Raw genomic sequence first — 17925 nt, 5'->3', positions numbered from 1 at the left:
TCCGGTTTGTTTTTGGTCTGCTTTCTGCATTTGTTTTTGGCTCATTCCTCAAAAATCATCTGTATTTTCTCCTTTTATAGTTACTTATCCATTCACAGTGGCGTAGCTGGAAAGCGTTCGCCTCAAAGTTCTGAGGACCAGGGTTCAATTCCAGAACCGCCTGCGTGGAGTTTGCATGTTCTCACCATGCCTTTGAGGAATTTCTCCAGGCACTCCAGTTTCCTCCCACATCCCAAAAACATGCATTCATTGGAGACTCTAAATTGCCCCTTAGGTGTGATTGTGAGTGCGACTGTGGTCTGTCTCGTTGTGCCCTGGGATTGGCTGGCGACCAGTTCAGGGTGTACTCTGCCTCCTGTCCGTTGACAGCTGGGATAGGCTCGAACACTCCCAGCGACCCTTGTGAGGATACGCAGCTGAGAAAATGGATGGATGGATGGATCACCTTTATTTATCCAGGTAAGACAACTGACAAGAGATTCTCATTCACAAGTTTGACCTGTAAGGGGAATCAGACTTGTTTTACCATATTTAATTTAATCGTAATTTTAAAATGAATTTATTTTGCTTTTATTTTAAAAATTTTATTGTACTTCAGAAGGGAAATTTATGTTATTGAATTGTTGTAATTAGTAATTAATAAACTAATGGATTTTTTCTGAATTTTATTTCTACATTTTATTCGATTGCAAGTAATTAATTGTAATGTTTTTAAAGCGTCACTATAATCAATTAATTATTTGATTTATTTTTTAATATCCGTTTGTATTTTACTGTAACATATTTTTATATTTATTAATATATATATTTATATGTAGTTTGTTGTAGCTAAATAAATTAATGACACTTTTTATTATATTTTACCTTTTGGGCACTAATTCAATTTATTTAATCTAATTATAATTGCTTAATTAATGGTATTTTTTAACGCACTTTGTTTTATTTTTGATTGATTACCGAACGATTGTTACTTATTTATTTTTCAATGAAAATATTTTGTTTGACTTCATTCAGTTGTCATGAAGACTACATTTCCCATCAGGCTTTGCCACTAGCCTATGTGATACTAACGACCAGCCGGTTCCTCCTTCTTGTTCTGTGAAGGTGAAAGTGTTAAACAGCACTAACCTTTCTACTGTCTACTGCAAAGTGACGTCCGAGACCCAAAAGGTGAGTCTTACATTTGTTCGTGGTTCATTGTACACGCGAAAACGGAGCGGATTTCCAGAAACTTTCAACGCGGACGTTGCTAAAGCTAGCTGGCAAGTTAGCCTCACGTGCGTTATGCAATGTAAGGTGAAAGAGATTTTGTACGCCTTAACACTGAACCAACAGCGCAACGCTACTCTAAATGATTTTATCGTTTTGTTTATAGGTGTCATATTATTGTATTTAACAATTTTAGCTGGCAATTGTGACAGGAGTTCGTGTTACGCCACACGATGCTGACACACCCCCATCACGTTCGCTGCTTCGTTTCAAAATACTTCCGTTTCTTGGTTCGGCCTCCTAATTTTTGACTCGTGAACTAAATCTACATATACATCAGTACGTTCAATCAACATTGGACATTTTATGACGAATGATGTTTTTACGAGTTTCTGTATTTCTAATTTATGTTATTGAACTTTCCTTTCAGCTTGTCCCGTTAGTGGACCTTCTTTTCATTTTGGCTTGTCCCGTTAGAGGTCGCCACAGTGCGTCATCTTTTTCCATGTCTGCATCTTCCTCTCTAACAACAAATGCCCTCATGACTTCCCTCACAACATCCGTCCACCTTCTCTTCGGTCTTCCTCTCGCTCTTTTGCCTGGCAGCTCCATCTTCATCACCTTTCTAACCACTCTGTCTCCTCTGGATGTGTCCCAACCATCGAAGTCTGCTCTCTCTCACTTTGTCTCCAAAACATCTAAGTTTGGCTGCCCCTCTAATGAGCTCATTTCTAATCCTAGCTAACCTCAACATCTTCATTTCCACCACCTCCATCTCAGCTTCTTGTTGTTGCTTAAGTGCCACGGTCTATAATTCGTACGTCATGGCTGGCCTCACCACTGCTTTGTAAACTTTGCCCTTCATCCTAGCAGAGATTCTTCTGTCACATAACACACCTGACACATTCCGCCAGCTTTTCCAACCTGCTTGGACCCTTTTCTTCACTTCCTTACCACACTCACGATTGCTCTGGATTGTTGACCCCAAGTATTTGAAGTCCTCTACCCTCGCTATCTTTTCTCCCTATTTCCTCTCATTCATACACATATATTCTGTCTTATTTTGACTAATCTTCATTCCTCTCCTTTCCAGTGAATGTTTCCACCTTTCTAACTTTTCCTCCACCCGCTCCCTGCTTTCACTGCAGATCACAATATCATCTCCATACATCATGGTCCAAGGGGATTCCAGTCTCACCTCATCTGTCGCCCTATTGATTACCACTGCAAACGTGAAAGTGCTTAGAGCTGATCCCTGATGTAGTCCCACCTCGACCTTAAATTTGTTTCTCTGCTCGGTCTTCCGAGTGTTCCACCTGTTCTTTGCTAATCTCTTTCCTTGTTTGACTTCCTGTACTTTGAGGTTGTGCCACCAATTCTGCACCCCTTTCCTACCAGAAGATACACCAACCACACCAAATACTCTCCTGCTTCTCTCGCTAATCAGCTTGGCTGTTATAGTCCTGTCGTTTTGGAGCTCCTTCTGTCCACTGAGAGATAGTCTTGTGAAACTTGAGACCTTTATTTGACCAATGATAGAATAATGCCTGTCTAATGTATAAAAAGAGGAAACGAATGTCTGGTGCTCCATCGAATCATGTGCCACAACGTTCACATTTGCTTTCATTTTTGACAAACAAACATCTATAAGGGCAATCCCACGAGACGCAATGAGTTGAGTGGTTCATGGTCAGACCAGCGAGAATAACCAAAGCTAATTTATTCCACAGTGATTGCTTCAAGGTGTGATTCAAACAAGACCAAATGACGTTTATATATATATATATATATATATATATATATATATATATTATATATATATATATATATATATATATATATATATATATAAGGTGATCCCATGAGACGGAATGAGTTGACTGGTTCATGGTCAGACCAGGGGAAAATAACCAGTTAATTTATTCCACAGCAATTTTTTTCAAGGTGTGTTTCATACAAGACCAAATCAGGTTCATAGGGTGATTCCAGTGAAAAGAAGAGTGAGTGATCACAAGGGAATCTCCTTTATGTCCTGTTGTAGAAGATGTCAACCGTATCTGCCGCCGCCGCGGAGCCTACCGCCGTCGCTGAGAGCGGCGAGCAGAAGAAGCCGCTCAAGCCTTGCTGCGCTTGTCCTGAAACCAAGAAAGTCCGAGATGCATGGTAACTTTAGATTATTCAAATACTAAAAGTTCAAATATTGACTGGTTTTAATCTTGTCTTAAGCATCATTGAAAAGGGCGAAGAGAACTGCACAGAACTCATCGAGGCTCACAAAGATTGCATGAGGCAACTGGGATTCAAGATTTAACACTTTTTGCCTTTGTCTGCGTGCGTGTGGTAAGTCAAGTTTTGTGAACCGTAGTCATCTCATCTTGTAAATCTGTGTACAAATCAGAGAAATTGATCCTAAGTGTGGTTCAAACTAGGGCTGCACGATATATCGCCATCGCAATTACCGTAATTCCCGGCCTTACAGAGCGCACCTGATTATAAGCCTCACCCAGTACATTAGTAAAGGAAATACCATTTGGTACATACGTACGCCGCAGCTGTGTAAAAGCTGCAAGTGCCCACATTGAAACGGGAGATATTAACAAAGAAAGACGCTACATAGAAAGCGTTTAACGCTAATGCTAGCGCTATGCTAACGGTAGCGTGCCACTAACATTAGCGCGGCGCTGACAGGGCTGGTTAAAAAAAACAAACTTACTGGTAAAAATCAATGAAACACGGCAGTAACACAGCAACAACACGCTATCACAGCGCTAACGCTGGCGCAGCACTAACACGGCCGGTAAAAGTCACTTCCTCAGCACATATATTCCGGTCTCACTCTTACCTTTTCCACTCGAGTTCTCCTTGTGGCCGCTAGAAAAAAATGCACAAATTAGCCGCATCACTGCATAAACCGCAGGGTTGAAAGCGTGCGAAAAAGTCGCGCCTTGTAGGCCGGAAAGTACGGTAGCATATTTCACAACAGTCAGATAGAAGGTGCTGACAGTTTTAGAGCAAAAGAACTTCAGTACCAAACATGCACCTTGAGCATCATTCCACCAATCACAACAGTCGTATGGTATTCTAGTATTAGAAAGTGATCTTGGGCTGTGTTTTTAATCTTTGAGTCGGACCAAAAGACTGAAATGCCCATTCCGATGAAGACCAAATTGAACTCTCTAAATTTTGGCTTAAGACCTACGTAATTGATCTTAGCTGTGAGTCAAAGCCGACCAAATGGCATTTATGTGAGAACTGATGAGGTATTCAGATCAAAGGATTCAAGAGGTCAAATGTTAAAATTAAGGTTTTAACTTTCAGTTCAGTTATGCTTTTGCGTACCGTTAAAGGCAGCCTGCATAAAACGAATTTCTGGTGCTTTTAGCACACTTTGGGAACCACTGAACAAGAGCAATTGATTGGAGGTGTCATTGTGATCACGCCAAATGAATCGGACCATACAAAATGATCCAAAATGCTGTCCAGACCAGAGCAATCAATCCCAGGTTCAATTAGAACAGTGGTTCCCAAACTTTTTTTTTTTTTTAACCCCTTTTTTGGAGATATTTTCAGTGCCCCCCAGTTTGAAAACCACTAGATTAAAAACCGATGTAATGACTTTTCCAATTGAATTTCAATTCCAATGAGTGTATTTACTCAGTTACGGAGACTACATGATATGTTCTGTCTTTTTTTCCAGACCAGAGCAATGGACCCCCAGGTGTGATTCAAAAGGGCATTTCTGGGCCTGAGCATTTTTAACTGTGACGAAAGTTGAAAGAGAAAAAACATTCCTGTAAATCTCACTCCCATTTTGGGGAAGTTTTTAAAAACAGGATATAATATAGCATATGTGTGTTATTTTTTTTTCTTTTGGTCAGAGAACACAAATCTCATTAAGGTAATTTGGTCGTAAAGTGGACATACTTTAGGTGTTCTATGTGCAGCAAAGATATGTAGATCGTGAAACGGTGTCCGTGATAAGTTCAGATAGTCAAATGGACATGTGGGATGCTAAATATAGCCCACCAACTTGACTACACCAACGTTCCGTCTGCCATCTTATCGTGACACATACACACACACCTAGGCCTGTCACAATAGCAACATTATTTACGATATTTAACCATTAGATTATTAAAATTCCATTGAAATAATGATATTAGGGCGGCACGGTGGATCATTTGGAAAGCGTTGGCATCACAGTTCCGAGGTCCTGGGTTCAATCCCAGATCCGCCTGTGTGGAGTTGGCATGTTCTCCCCCATGCCTGCGTGGGTTTTCACCGGGCACTCCGCTTTCCTCCCACATACCAAAAACATACAGCATTAATTGGACACTAGATTGCCAATAGGTGTGATTGTGAGTGCAGCTCTTTGTCTTTATGTGCCCTACGATTGGCTGGCAACCAGTTCAGGGTGTCCCCCACCTCCTGCCCGTTGACAGCTGGGATAGGTTCCAGCATTCCCTGCGACCCTTGTGATGATAAGCGGCTAAAAAAATGGATGGATGGATAATATTATAGAATGAAAATGTAGGTATTAATTCTGGAGAATATTGAACATTAGGATCGAAATGTAGAAAAAATACAAAACTATAACTAAAGCAAACTCAGGTTCTGTTCACAAAAGTTGGACTTAACCAAATATTAAACATTTGGCTCAGTCATTTGAGTATTGAGTCATTATCGCATTAAAGAGGCCCAAAAAAGTATTTATAAATTTGATATACCACATAGAAGTGTTTTTAACAAGCCATCCAACTGGCCGTCTGTGCCGGGGTCACCACATCAAAGAGATTTTCTAGTCCTTGAAAAACTATCTTGTCAAATTCATCGAACAATAAGTTGATATAGTAATTATTGTGACAGGTCTACACACCAGTTCCCCCCCGCCCTTATTTTGACATGTTTAACCGTTTTGTGTTCCTCCCCGTGCAGCAAAACGGATGATGACAACCCAGGAAGTTTTTGTCCTTCCTCTTTTATTTATTTCATTTTGTGTGCTGATCACTGCTGTTGGAATTTGAATAAAAGTTCTATGCAATCATCTCCACGCTCACAAATATCCTTTAAGAATGGAAGGCGAATTATTCATGACGTGGTGTCTCCATAACCTCTGTGCTCCCTTCTTCCACCTTCTCCGAATGGTGGCTGTCCCTGGTATGGGGTCGGACTTTTAAAAATAACTCCGGGCAATACTTGACATATCTACATTCCTCCATGTAGTGGACCTAACACCATTTTGGCCTTTTGCGATGCAACAGGAGACGTTGCAGTACTAATGAAGATAGAAATGAATGAACAAATTCAATTGAAAGAATTGCTTGCTTTCCAAGATCGTCAGTTTTGTAAATTTGTATTTGTAATTCATGAAAAAAATTTTGAAAATTGTGGATGTGGTGTTTGGTGGCTGGGGCATTAAATTACACAAATGCAGATGAGGGAGGCACAGCTTTATGAACAAATATGGAATTACCTTGATTTTTTTTTTTTTTAGATAGTAGGTCCACTACTGAAGATGTAATTCACTTTTTAAAATTCCACATAAAAAAAAGTTAGGTCAGCATTTTTTTTTGTTCTGCGACCTTTAAATATTTTCTCATAGAATACAAAAGAATCCATCTCAGTCAAGAAAAATGTCTATCTTAAGCAAGTTTAATTTTTTTTTATTTTAAAAATTTTAAATGTAATAATCGAAAATAATTATAAAAATAAGCTTTATGGTATTAAAGTCTAATTAAAAAAGCAGAAAGTTAAAAAAAATCAAATTTAATTTAACAAAGCAGATTTTTATATGAATCACATCCATACTATCAGTTAAACAGCTGATATATTATTTTTATTACATATTATGTTGCATCAGGTTGTTGTGCTTTTTTTTTTTTAATCATGGTTCAAAATTGAGATGGATTGTTTATTATTTTTCATCCATTCCAAGAATGGATGACTAAATGATTGGACATGCCTCGACCAAGGTCTGCACTCCCCTCTCACGACTTGTTTTTGTCACTCGAGATGGATGATTTAGTGTAGCAGCCAGTTGCAGTGGGTATTTTTTGCTCGAAATCTGACCCCCAGTGTCGTCCATCTTGTTCCAACACATCCAAAACACTGTTGGAGGAAGAACAACAGCAAGAAATTTTCTGCACCCAGCAGAATTCTCTCTCTGGAGAGTTCACAGTGCAACAAAGTTCTTCCCACTTCCTGCCTGTTCCTCTGGCTGTTATGTTAAGTAGCGGGCCTGCTTTCTGTCGGTCCTCGTGTCCTCCTTGGGTTTCAATTCCAAACATGGTGATGCTTGTGGGGACTCAATATTGACGCCCCTCCAACACCGACACCCCCACGCACTCTCGCTACTCCTCCTCCCCCCTGGCTTATCCACCCTGCTCCAGCTGTTGCCTCCACAGTGGTGGTTGAGCTGAGAGAGTCGCCACCTTGGAAGGAAAGGGGACCCATAATGAAAGTAGGACCTCAATCTAGATCTGTGAGAAGACCCTGAAGAACTTCCCAAAGGGGTAAAAAACAATTTATTTTTATCTTTTAGTTTACAGTCCTTTTCTATCATGACTTGGGAGAACGCCACCCTCCTGGAGAACCTGTTTGCCGCCCCAGTCTGCGATGGCTGGAGCAACATCACTGAGGGAGCCCTTTACCATCTGGGCAACACAATCCTCTTCCTGGGCTACATGGGGGGCAGTGGGCCCTACGGGTGCCTCTTCATCTTTGGCTTCCTGGCACCTTCCTTCCTGTGCCTGACTTTGTGGGGCTGGTTAACGATGTGCTGCCCTGATGTGGTCACCTGGAACTTCCTGTTGGTGCTGGCCTGCCTGGTCCAGATCTGCCACCTGCTGTACCGCCTGCACCAGGAGGGTCTACCCAGTGACGAGATAGCAGCCCTCTACCAGACCATTTACCTCCCACTGGGCGTTCCTGTCCAGGTCTTCAAGCAGATCGCGGATGCCTTTGAGAACAAGGTGCTTGAAATGAAGGCAGGCGAGATATACGCCGCGGAGGGCAAGACACCTATCGAGAAACTCTCCTTTTTGCTTTCTGGCAGGTGGGTGTCTTGTGTTCCTGTTTCTGTACCAGTTAGTCCTTCTAGTAGTATAGTGCAGTTGACTTTGGTAGTAGTCATGGAACATTGTGCTGATTTTCAGGGAGCCAGATCAGATTTGTTTACCTTGACACCCATTGGAGAACCTCAACTCGAGATTAATGTGAGAGTTGTGAAGGGTAGTACTGTGATTGATGGAGCCGGTGCGGGTTCGGTTCCTAGCTAGTAAATTGGAGGGTTGTGAAGCGTAGAGTACTGATAGAGGTAGCTGGCACGTGCTTGGTTCTTAGCCAGTCGCCTGACACTGAAGCTTTCTAGACTGGTTCCAAAACTGGAGTACTGGAAGGGTTGCATCAGGAAAAGGCATCCAGCAAAACAACAACAACACTGGAGTCATCGACCTAAGACAAAGTTGTGAAGTGGTGGTGGTGGGGAGATATGCTAACATGCAACAACTAAGTAACTTTATTTCTGAAGTGATATTAAACAGACCTGTCACAAATATGAATTTGTATCCAGTTAGTAATGCAGTAGTATTCTGCTGACAATTCAGAATAATAATGAGAATAATCAAGTACAAGGATCAAATCTATTTTTGGTTGGTTGAATACACAAAAGAAAATATTTCATTTTCTAATTAAAGACCAATTGGTTTCCTTTTATATAACAATTTCTCTGAAATTCAAGCTTGTGTATAAAGCAGGAAAGTGCATTTTCTTTTCTACAAACATTTAAAGTGAGACAATTGCAAACAGATTTCATTTGAACTTGGCGTTTTTTCCGAGTAAAAAAAAATAAAAACGAAAAAGTTTGTCATCCTGTTGTACACTTGGCCAAAAAAGCTGATTCTGATTCTAATCCTGTTGTAAAGGCAGAATTTTATCCAATGTGGTATCTCAGCCAGAACTGTAGGGGGCACTGTGTACAAATGGTGCTTCAAAGAGAGGCAAAGAAAATATACGAAGGAGAACGTCGCTTTATGTTGACTATATGCAAGTTGTTTGCTGTTCCATTGTGTTATAAAGTTAATAAAAAATGTAGTACAAGACTGATTCTCCACAACACAACCATTTACTAAATCGGACTGCATGTAGAGGAAGCCCAGAAAGCGCACAGCTGGCTAGCAGTGTAAATATTTGCGTGACTGCGAACAGGGCACTTAACCACGCCTCCTGAAGTGACGTCACACCACGTGCGCTTGCGTCATACAATTAGCAAAAATGGCGGCGCAGCACGAAAAGAATGGAGCGAAACTGTCCGATTTACCGGCTAATTTCTCACTCGCATTCTTAGCTAACAGTGAAATATCGTTGAAAAGCAGACAGCAGGGCTTCAAGTACTTCAGCGAGGGGTATTTGAACGAAATTTCCATGCATTTCGACGGAGAAACCATCGAAATTAGCGCGAGGTCTTTCCGGAGTCAAAGGAAGACCGAGGAGCCACATACATTGCATCTGCAGTTGAATCCCACAAGGATATCCGAAGCTCACTGTACATGTCAAGCAGGGTGAGTGCATTTGTTATATTTTGCATATTATTATTATACATTTGTGGAAAACAATAAACCGTACGTGTATTTATCTTAATATAACCCAAAGACGAATTCGTTATTGACAGTTTCCTATTTTCGTGTTACCTATCACACTTGTGTGCGAAATGTTTACATTACCTCTATTTTATCCCTAAAATACTATCCATTGAAGGAGTAGATACTTTCCAAAACGTCACTGCTCAGTGCTTAAGCCATGTTTGCGGGAAAGTTGGTAGTTCACAATCTAAATGTACACCAGATTCAGGCAGAACTGATAATTTTTCTTTGGCTTTTAGAATTTGTCATTGAGCCTCGGCCCTCTATGGGATTGTAATATAACAATGTCAATACATCCAAAACCTGTAAATGCTCTAAAATATAAATCTCATATTTTTTGTGTTTCTGGATCCTGTTCACATATTGTTGGGCTGGTAATAGCATTACAACAATAGCAGATGATGGGCTTCACAGAAGTGCCATCTAGACTGGCATGCACATCTCTTCCAGAGCAATGGAACAAGCCAAGAGGTCACAAGATTGAGCCAGTTGCAGTTCCACAAGTTGTATTTGTCAACTGCAAACTTGTAAGAAAGAAAAGACCTGTGAGGAACACATTGACAGACTGCAGGTAAATTTAATTTGTTTCATTACACTATAACAGTTTGGTTATGTCATCACCATAATTTAAATTTCATTTCATGATTAATAATAACAATACCAACATGTACACATACACCCATTTTATATTATTCATACACTATAATTCTTTTAAGTGTAGTTCCTAATACACTCTTGTGAATACTGTTCATGGACATTTTATTGCATGATGTGACAAAAATAACCAACAATGAATAAACTTGTCAAATGTTAATCAACTGTCAAACTCCTTTATTTCACAGAAACATTAAAGTCCAAAAAAAGATATTGATCACTTAAAGTCTTTGGAAGACTGTTCAATGGCCTATGTGGTGTCCAGCCCAAGACTCACAGTGAACACTCATCTGGGTACAGTGCCTGTGGCCGGTGGTCTTGCAACATCTGTAAGTTTCACTTTCTTTTTATACACAATGGCATGAAATTGGTTAGAAAAGAACAGGGATACCAAATCTGTGCAATTGAAGACATCAGTGACAAAGGAATGCGGCCACTCAGTATCTTGAAACTTAATTCGTCTGATTGCTCTTTCTACAGGAACTCTGTGTTTGGCAATTTTTTTTGTAAGGTTCACATCATGTGAATTCATTTGTATCCCTGATTTGGCAAAAGGTGGAATGTTCAGTTTAAGTCCAACATCCTCTACTTCTTTCACAATGTCAAAACCTTTGTCAGCCATTATCCCATCACCCATTTTGAGTTATCCAATCTCAACAAGTTGTTTCAACATAGACTGAAATCGAGATTTTTTTTAAAGATTTCCTTATCAGAAATCGATCCAGCATAGAGCTAAATATAACAGACCCTCTGGGATCTACAGGAACTAAGGCTTTGAGTGTGTTACATGATTTGTAAGTACTGTAGGTTTGAGACTGGGCATTGAGTGATGAAGGCTTTTGAATTCTAATTTCAGTACATTCAATAATGCTGAAAGTATCTGGGAATTCCTGTCTGTAATTACCTGGCATGTGTTCATATATAACATCTCTGGGTGGCCAGATGCATACTTCACCAAATCGGAGGTTAGGGTAGGAACACAACGCCAACAACTTGCTGTGTAAGACTACATCGAAAAGCTAGGTCTTGTAGGTCAGAGTCATTTCTTAGTTTGCATAGTTAATAGTAATTGATCTTTAAATGATATCTTCTTTATCTGAGAAAGATTGCCTTTTAAAGGGCATGAATCAGTGTCAGGCACCAAAAACTTGAAAATTGTATTGAATGTGTCCTTGGAAAAGCCTGTGTAATAATGCATATGACTCTCATCCTCCATAAGCACATCAACAGTGAAAGATGAAGATGTCACATTGTCGTTCCGTCTGAATTTTTCTTCAGCTTGTTCAGATGTTGTTTGGTATCCAGGTGTTCAAGTGTGCATTTGGCATAATCTCTCTGTAGGATTTCCTTTTCAGCGACTAACGACATCAGATCCATTTGTTCAACCCCTGCAAAAAAATAAAATCTATAACATTTTTGACAGTATGTTTAAATAGTTGAAACAGTTTACATGGACATGATGATACAGTTATATTTTTCAAACTGTAATAACTCATTAAATGTTTATTTTTCAGGCCACGTTCTTTGAACTAGAAGATGCAAGGAAAGTTGGGACCTGTTGTGGTAACCTCGCCTTCCCTCAATCGGCAAAAGTTACCCCAGCTGAAATATTCAAGACATAGTTCAGTGAACGACATCAAGAACAGTGTATCAAGATAGAAGAAAGCACAAGGGACCAAGCCAACAGTACTCTGTGGCACACAGAAAGAAACAAACGTGTTTCAAATCAACGATGTATTGTAGATTCTAAATACAATACATTCTTAACTGAGAGAGACGCTATGCTTCTGATTTCATTCAATCATTCACACGTAGCAATGTTATGCTAGCGGAGAACGTCTCATTCATTTATACGAGACGTGTATTAAAAATCAAATATAGGGCATATCTTCTTGCAAACACAGTCCGGTTAAGCTTCGGTCGCGAGCCGGCAACAAAGCGACACGTTTGTGCAGTCGGATCATCGCTAAATATCGCTCAACAAAGAATAAGTGTGTCAATCGTTCACACGTAGCTATGTTATGCTAGCGAAGAACGTCTAATTCATTTATGTGAGACATGTATTGAAAATCAAATATAGGGCATATCTTCGTGCAAACACAGTCCGGTTAAGCTTCGGTCGCGAGCCGGCAACAAAGAGACACGTTTGTGCAGTCGGATCATCGCAAAATATCGCTCAACAAAGAATAAGTGTGTCAATCGTTCACACGTAGCACTGTTATGCTAGCGAAGAACTTCTAATTCATTTATACGAGACATGTATTGAAAATCAAATATAGGGCATACCTTCGTGCAAACATATCTGTTCCGGTTGATGTTAGATGGATTCAGTTGATGATGAGTTTGATCCATCAAAGGCATTTTTCGTACTGGGTCTTCGGTTTTTGGAAAGGGTACGAATCGAACTCCACCAACTAGCCCTTCAGGATACCTGTCGTCACTATTACTAAGTCCGTGACTACACCTCTTAACCATATTTTTTGTTAAATAACCCAAATACGCAATAAAACGCTAATAAAACCAATCCTGGACCATGCAATGTTGTCTGAGAAAATGGCGGGTGCAAAAAAGGCGTGGTTTATGCAGATTTCTGGCCTCCGATTGGTCGACGACGCGGATGACGCAATTTCTACGGAGGGGTCAATTCTAACAAAAACAAGCATACGTGACGTCAACTCACCATACAATCTGAAATGTAATTTCCGCCCCTGCTATAATTAATGTCCTGATCGATACGATTAACGTCATTGTTGTTGCTGTATAAGTTAAGAGTAGGTGTCACACTTGTAATTTGTTGTACTGTACTGTTTTTATTTTTTTATTGAAAGAAATACTTCATTTAGTGCGTGAAACTGAAAGAACGAGCTTTTGAGCAGTTATCAATTGATAAACTGGGGGATGTCTAGAAAATGTCAATAAAAACGATGCTTCATCTACATCTATGATGAACCTGAGTTATCCATGTCCCGAGTAAATTTTAAAATGTATTGTAAGATGTCAATTGTCACCTTGCAGATTTTCTTGAAGTAAATGAGCAGCCTGCATGTGTTACTTTTGTATGACAAAAGTGACTCAGTCACAGTAGAACGTCTGTTCAAGTACAAATGAAATTGTGTGTCATTGCTGCTCAAGTTGAGTTTCAAATCAAGTTATTTGAATTTGAGTCTTAAGTCATCAATGTCATTACCCGAGTTCAAGTCATGTGACTCGGGTCCACACCTCTGCCAAACACCCACTGGAGATCCCCAGTCCTGGTTCAAAACTTGGATAAACGAAGGGTTGTGTTAGGAAAGGTGCTGAGCAAAACAAAAATACATTTTTACATAGACCAAAGAGACAAAACACAAAAAAAGAGAACGCAAGAAAAAAAAATTGCATTGTTGCTTTTTTCTGTGTCAAAGTGCCAAATGGGCAGTACAGTGTGGGAGCTGTGGAACGTTGGCCTCACACTTCTGAGGACGGGTTCAATTCCCGGCCATGCCTGTGTGGAGTTTGCATGTTCTCCCCGTGCCTGCGTGGGGTTTCCCCAGGCACTCCGGTTATCCCAAAAACATGCATCAATTGGAGACTTGAGATTGCCCATAGGTGTGATTGCAAGTTCCACTGTTGTCTCTCCATGTGCCCTGCGATAGACTCACAACCAGTTCAGGGTGTACCCCGCCTCCTGCCCTATGAAAGCTGGCATTGGCTCCAGCACTCCCGCGACCCTTGTGAGGATAAGTGGCTCAGAAAATGGATGGATAGTGCCAAACGTTCCACACATCTCTGTACCTTGCACACAAGCCGCCATGTTAAATTGTGGGTTGAGTCCATTTGAAAACAAAGTGCACACACAATAAGGTATGTAGACGCGTGAATGCACATCGGTGAGGTCAGCTCATTCCAAAAAGCACTAATCTGCTGTTAATGTGTCAGCGTGTACTTGGAAGGTTTCCCGAACAGATGTTGGAGGCAACCAACATCCTGCCTGCCGCAAGCATGTTCTGCTTCTAGTTCCTGTCCAGCCGAAATTGCTGCACACTGCTGAAGTCAGGAGCAACGGCCACCTCCCAGTTGACACAATACAGTATTGGCATTCAGAAGTTTTTGTTTTGAATAGGGAATAAAAGTGCATTGATACCTAGATACGTAGCTCGCTCGTCAGACTCCACGTCATTCCCATCCGAAGAACCAATCGAATATTCAACATTATTTACAGCCACAGGTTCAAATCTGTATGGAAGTATTCCGCCGTCTTCCCGATCAACCGATACTGCTATTTCTTCATCAGATGAGGATAAATCCGAGCAATCAGCGATGGGCATAACAACGTCCCATGTAATCGAGCCTTTGGTGCGGCACCTCATACGTCACATCTGCGCACGTAGGTCATGTGACTCGCCAAAAATGGCGGCGCCCCTGAAAATTTCTAATTGTCGATTTAAAAAATCTTCTCAAACCACCATTAAATGAGAGAGGATTAACATTACATTATCGAGATACAGTACATATTACATGACCTATTGGATACATTGTTGATCCAAACCACCAGAATTTCCCTTTAACAAACTAAAACACGAAAAAATGTAACTTTTTTTGTTTTCATTTTTTTCAGCATTTATTCAACTATTTTGTATTAAACAGCCTTGAATTCTGCTGAGGTTAACACCAGTAAAAGTGACCAAGAATAAATGAGAATATAGCTTGGATGCAGAAGCTGGGATGGAACCTGGAACTGTGAAGGAGAAAAAGGAATCTTTAATGTGATCCAGTTTTAGGTGGTGGATTATTTTAAAGCCTCCCATCCCACCCCCGACTGAGGAGTGCCCTGATGAATTTATCCATCGTCTCTGGCAAAAGAACAAATGAAGCTTGACGCAGCAAATATTCTCTCCGATGTACAGTGTTTGTTCGTCCCCTGCGGAGATCATTATGCAAATGTTGGACAAAAGTCACCTAAACTGAGATACTGACCTCCAACTGTGTAATCTCCCTTTCCTTTTTTGACCTTGTCACACTTGACGTCAGAATCAACGTATCTCTGGAGGGTCAGTTCCTGCACTACATCCACCGACACCAGTTCCTCGACTCGCCCGAGTGGGAGTCCCTGCGGCCCAATGAAGACGGAAAGTTTCAGGTACCGGCACGCTACACGAGGCTGACGCGCATGTTGTTTCTTATCCTCATATGTACATTCACACATCCGAACATAAATGAGCCACTGCTGCTCTGTACGGCGGTGCTGGGCCTATTTGGACCAATTCACTTTTCAGTCTTTCCACAATGACACTTGGACAGTGGACAGACCAAGCTGGGATTCTAACCCTTGACCCTTCAGACACTGAATGATCGGCTCTGCCAACTGAGCCACAGCCAAGATTTTCACGACTTTCAGTGCATTTTTTTATTTTTTTTTTATTTTTGGATTAATGCTACCTTTTGCTTGGAAAATATTCAATTTCTTTTACCTACTCACAATTTTTACCAGAACAAAAGTGACATTTATCCTGGGGAAAAAAACAAATACCCTAATTTCCGGCCAAAAGCCGAGACTTTTGTCACACGCTTTCAACCCTGGTTTATGCTGCGATGGGGCGCTAGCGTTAATGTGGAGCTAGCATTAGTGTGACGCTACCGCGAAACTCTTTCTGTGTACCGAGACTTATATTCACGTGCACTCTCCCTGCTAAAAAAAAATTCTATAGAAGTTCTCTAGAAATCTATAGAATTCAATAGATTTTGTACAGAACAACTTGTTCTATAGAACTTTGGCTGTGATTTTCTATAGAATTTCTACAGAACAATAGAATTTCTATAGAAATTCTATAGGACTTGGGTCCTAAAGTTGTACAGTTCTTTAGAATTTTTTTAGAAATGTTCTATACAAAATTTTTAGCAGGGCTGTAGGCCGGGAATTACGGTATGTTGAGGTTCTCAAGAACAGAAGACATAAAATAGGCCCAACAGTTTAAATTCATACACCGGCAGACAAAATCCACCCAAACTTCCAGAAAAATAGTAGAAGTCGGTCGCTCGGTTCTTCAGCTGAAGTTCCGAGTTTCCGGCGTTGGATGTGGCCCGCAGGCCATAGAATGTTAATTGAAGAAACCTTTTGGCTAACAGGTGAAACATTTCCACAAAGATGTAGCCTCGATCCTCCTTTGCAGAAAGAAGACCAGCCCAAACTTCCTGTTAATTATTGTTGCTACTGTAAAGCACCTCGTTTGGCTTTCAGGTTACTTTGACGGCGGAGGAGGACTGTCGCTACGTGTCGTGGCGCCGGCGGCGCCTCTTCTCCCTCATGTCCAGGGAACGTTACGTGTCCCGCCTGTTCGCTGTCATGCTCGGCTACGACATCGCAGAGAAGCTGTACAACCTCAACAACAAGCTGTACATCAAGAGCGGTGTTCTGCTGGACATCCGCCTTCCGAGCCTCTACCACGTCCTGGCTCCCTCGTCCCAGAGCAGTGAGGGTGGGCCCCCCGATCAGGCGGATCACCCCCCCTGCCTGGACTCGGACCCAATCCGGCAACACGAGGCTAAGACCCCTGTCGGACTGCCGTGGCCGTCGGACCCGGAGCTGCCTTCTGGTGAGGACTCCACCAGTCTGGTCCTGGAGGACTTTGCTGACGTGGCGGGCTCCTTAACGGACTATAGCAGTGAGAGGGATTATTTGAGGTAGAGGGGGTGAAAAGGGGTCCGGAGCTAACACACTGGCTCACCCGCTTAAGATCCATGTAAGTACTGCACTTGCGCAAGTGGGTGCTGCGTCACCTAGCGAATTTGTGTGCATGGAAGCCACCTTTAACACTAACAAATGACATACATATAATATTTTTTTTTCCTCTTAATAAATGGATTTAAATTAAAAGGAGCATTTCATGTACACGCATTATAGTTTCATGTTGTTTACATTTGTTTAATGATCTTCAAAATTAAACAGAACTGTGAGGCAGATGTGCTAACCACCGTGTGTGTTTATATATATAAAATCCGTCATTAACCTAATGAATGCACAAACAAATGTTTATGTTAAATGATGAGGTGAGCGTACCACTTTTTTATCAAGGGCCAAGATGGACGCTTTTTTTTTTTGTATGTTTGTTTCAGTTCTCTGTTTTGTGGCTTGACAGATTTCCCAAATTGTGGCGTACATTCATGTGATTCCCATTTTCCTCGACAGGGGGCGATATGGCTGGAGGAGCGGCTCGCTTCCAGAGGACTCGAGCGCCGCTAGCTCCTACCGACACTCCAAAACTCTGACAACGCCATTTTGTCTTTTGACATGTTTATTTTTTAGAAAAAACTTTTTCGGGGAATTTTGGTTTGTTTGTTTTTTTTAGTATTATTCTGTTCAAAAATGAACAAAATCAAGTGCTTCCTCTGTATATAACTTCAAAATGTGTTAATGTAGTCAACCATTAGCATGTTTGTGACTATTAAT

At 41.0% G+C, this 17925-nt stretch overlaps 2 protein-coding genes across 7 annotated transcripts; both read left to right on the top strand.

Annotated features, from left to right (window-relative positions):
* The first annotated feature begins 1027 nt into the window (after positions 1–1027).
* Positions 1028–6255, top strand: LOC133512102 (cytochrome c oxidase copper chaperone). 2 transcript variants are annotated; one of them, XM_061841400.1, is made up of 4 exons: positions 1028–1170; positions 3251–3372; positions 3436–3549; positions 4907–6255. In XM_061841400.1, exons 2-3 carry the CDS (start codon positions 3254–3256, stop codon positions 3518–3520), a joined length of 204 nt encoding a protein of 67 aa, XP_061697384.1. In that variant the 5' UTR covers positions 1028–1170; positions 3251–3253; the 3' UTR covers positions 3521–3549; positions 4907–6255. The 2 variants fall into 2 exon arrangements, with proteins under 2 accessions (XP_061697384.1, XP_061697383.1); XM_061841399.1 differs by lacking the exon at positions 4907–6255 and adding an exon at positions 4693–4703 and having other exon boundaries at positions 1039–1170.
* Positions 6256–7606: 1351 nt separating this feature from the next.
* Positions 7607–17799, top strand: popdc2 (popeye domain containing 2). 5 transcript variants are annotated; one of them, XR_009798087.1, is made up of 5 exons: positions 7607–7669; positions 7751–8263; positions 15510–15618; positions 16717–17218; positions 17665–17799. XR_009798087.1 is itself a non-coding variant. In XM_061841155.1 (4 exons), the coding sequence occupies exons 1-4, from the start codon at positions 7770–7772 to the stop codon at positions 17742–17744; spliced, it is 1038 nt and encodes a 345-aa protein (XP_061697139.1). In that variant the 5' UTR covers positions 7614–7769; the 3' UTR covers positions 17745–17798. The 5 variants fall into 5 exon arrangements, 2 of the variants coding, with proteins under 2 accessions (XP_061697139.1, XP_061697138.1); XR_009798088.1 differs by lacking the exon at positions 7607–7669 and adding an exon at positions 8264–9767 and having other exon boundaries at positions 8110–8180; XR_009798089.1 differs by lacking the exons at positions 7607–7669; positions 7751–8263; positions 17665–17799 and adding exons at positions 9627–9767; positions 10230–10419; positions 10691–10831 and having other exon boundaries at positions 12017–15618; positions 16717–16756.
* Positions 17800–17925: the final 126 nt, after the last annotated feature.

The sequence above is a fragment of the Syngnathoides biaculeatus genome, chromosome 14, assembly GCF_019802595.1.
Source record: "Syngnathoides biaculeatus isolate LvHL_M chromosome 14, ASM1980259v1, whole genome shotgun sequence".
Taxonomy (NCBI): Eukaryota; Metazoa; Chordata; class Actinopteri; order Syngnathiformes; family Syngnathidae; genus Syngnathoides; species Syngnathoides biaculeatus.
The sequence above is the reverse complement of the archived record's forward strand: the minus strand, read 5'-3'. Positions and strand labels throughout refer to the sequence as shown.

Coding starts and splice junctions, on each gene's coding strand:
- LOC133512102 (XM_061841400.1), top strand. CDS start 3,254: ATGTCAACCGTATCTGCCGCCGCCGCGGAGCCTACCGCCGTCGCTGAG. Junction 3,373..3,435: donor AAGAAAGTCCGAGATGCATG/GTAACTTTAGAT, acceptor TCTTGTCTTAAG/CATCATTGAAAAGGGCGAAG.
- popdc2 (XM_061841154.1), top strand. CDS start 7,770: ATGACTTGGGAGAACGCCACCCTCCTGGAGAACCTGTTTGCCGCCCCA. Junction 8,264..15,509: donor TCCTTTTTGCTTTCTGGCAG/GTGGGTGTCTTG, acceptor ACTTGACGTCAG/AATCAACGTATCTCTGGAGG. Junction 15,619..16,716: donor ATGAAGACGGAAAGTTTCAG/GTACCGGCACGC, acceptor TTTGGCTTTCAG/GTTACTTTGACGGCGGAGGA.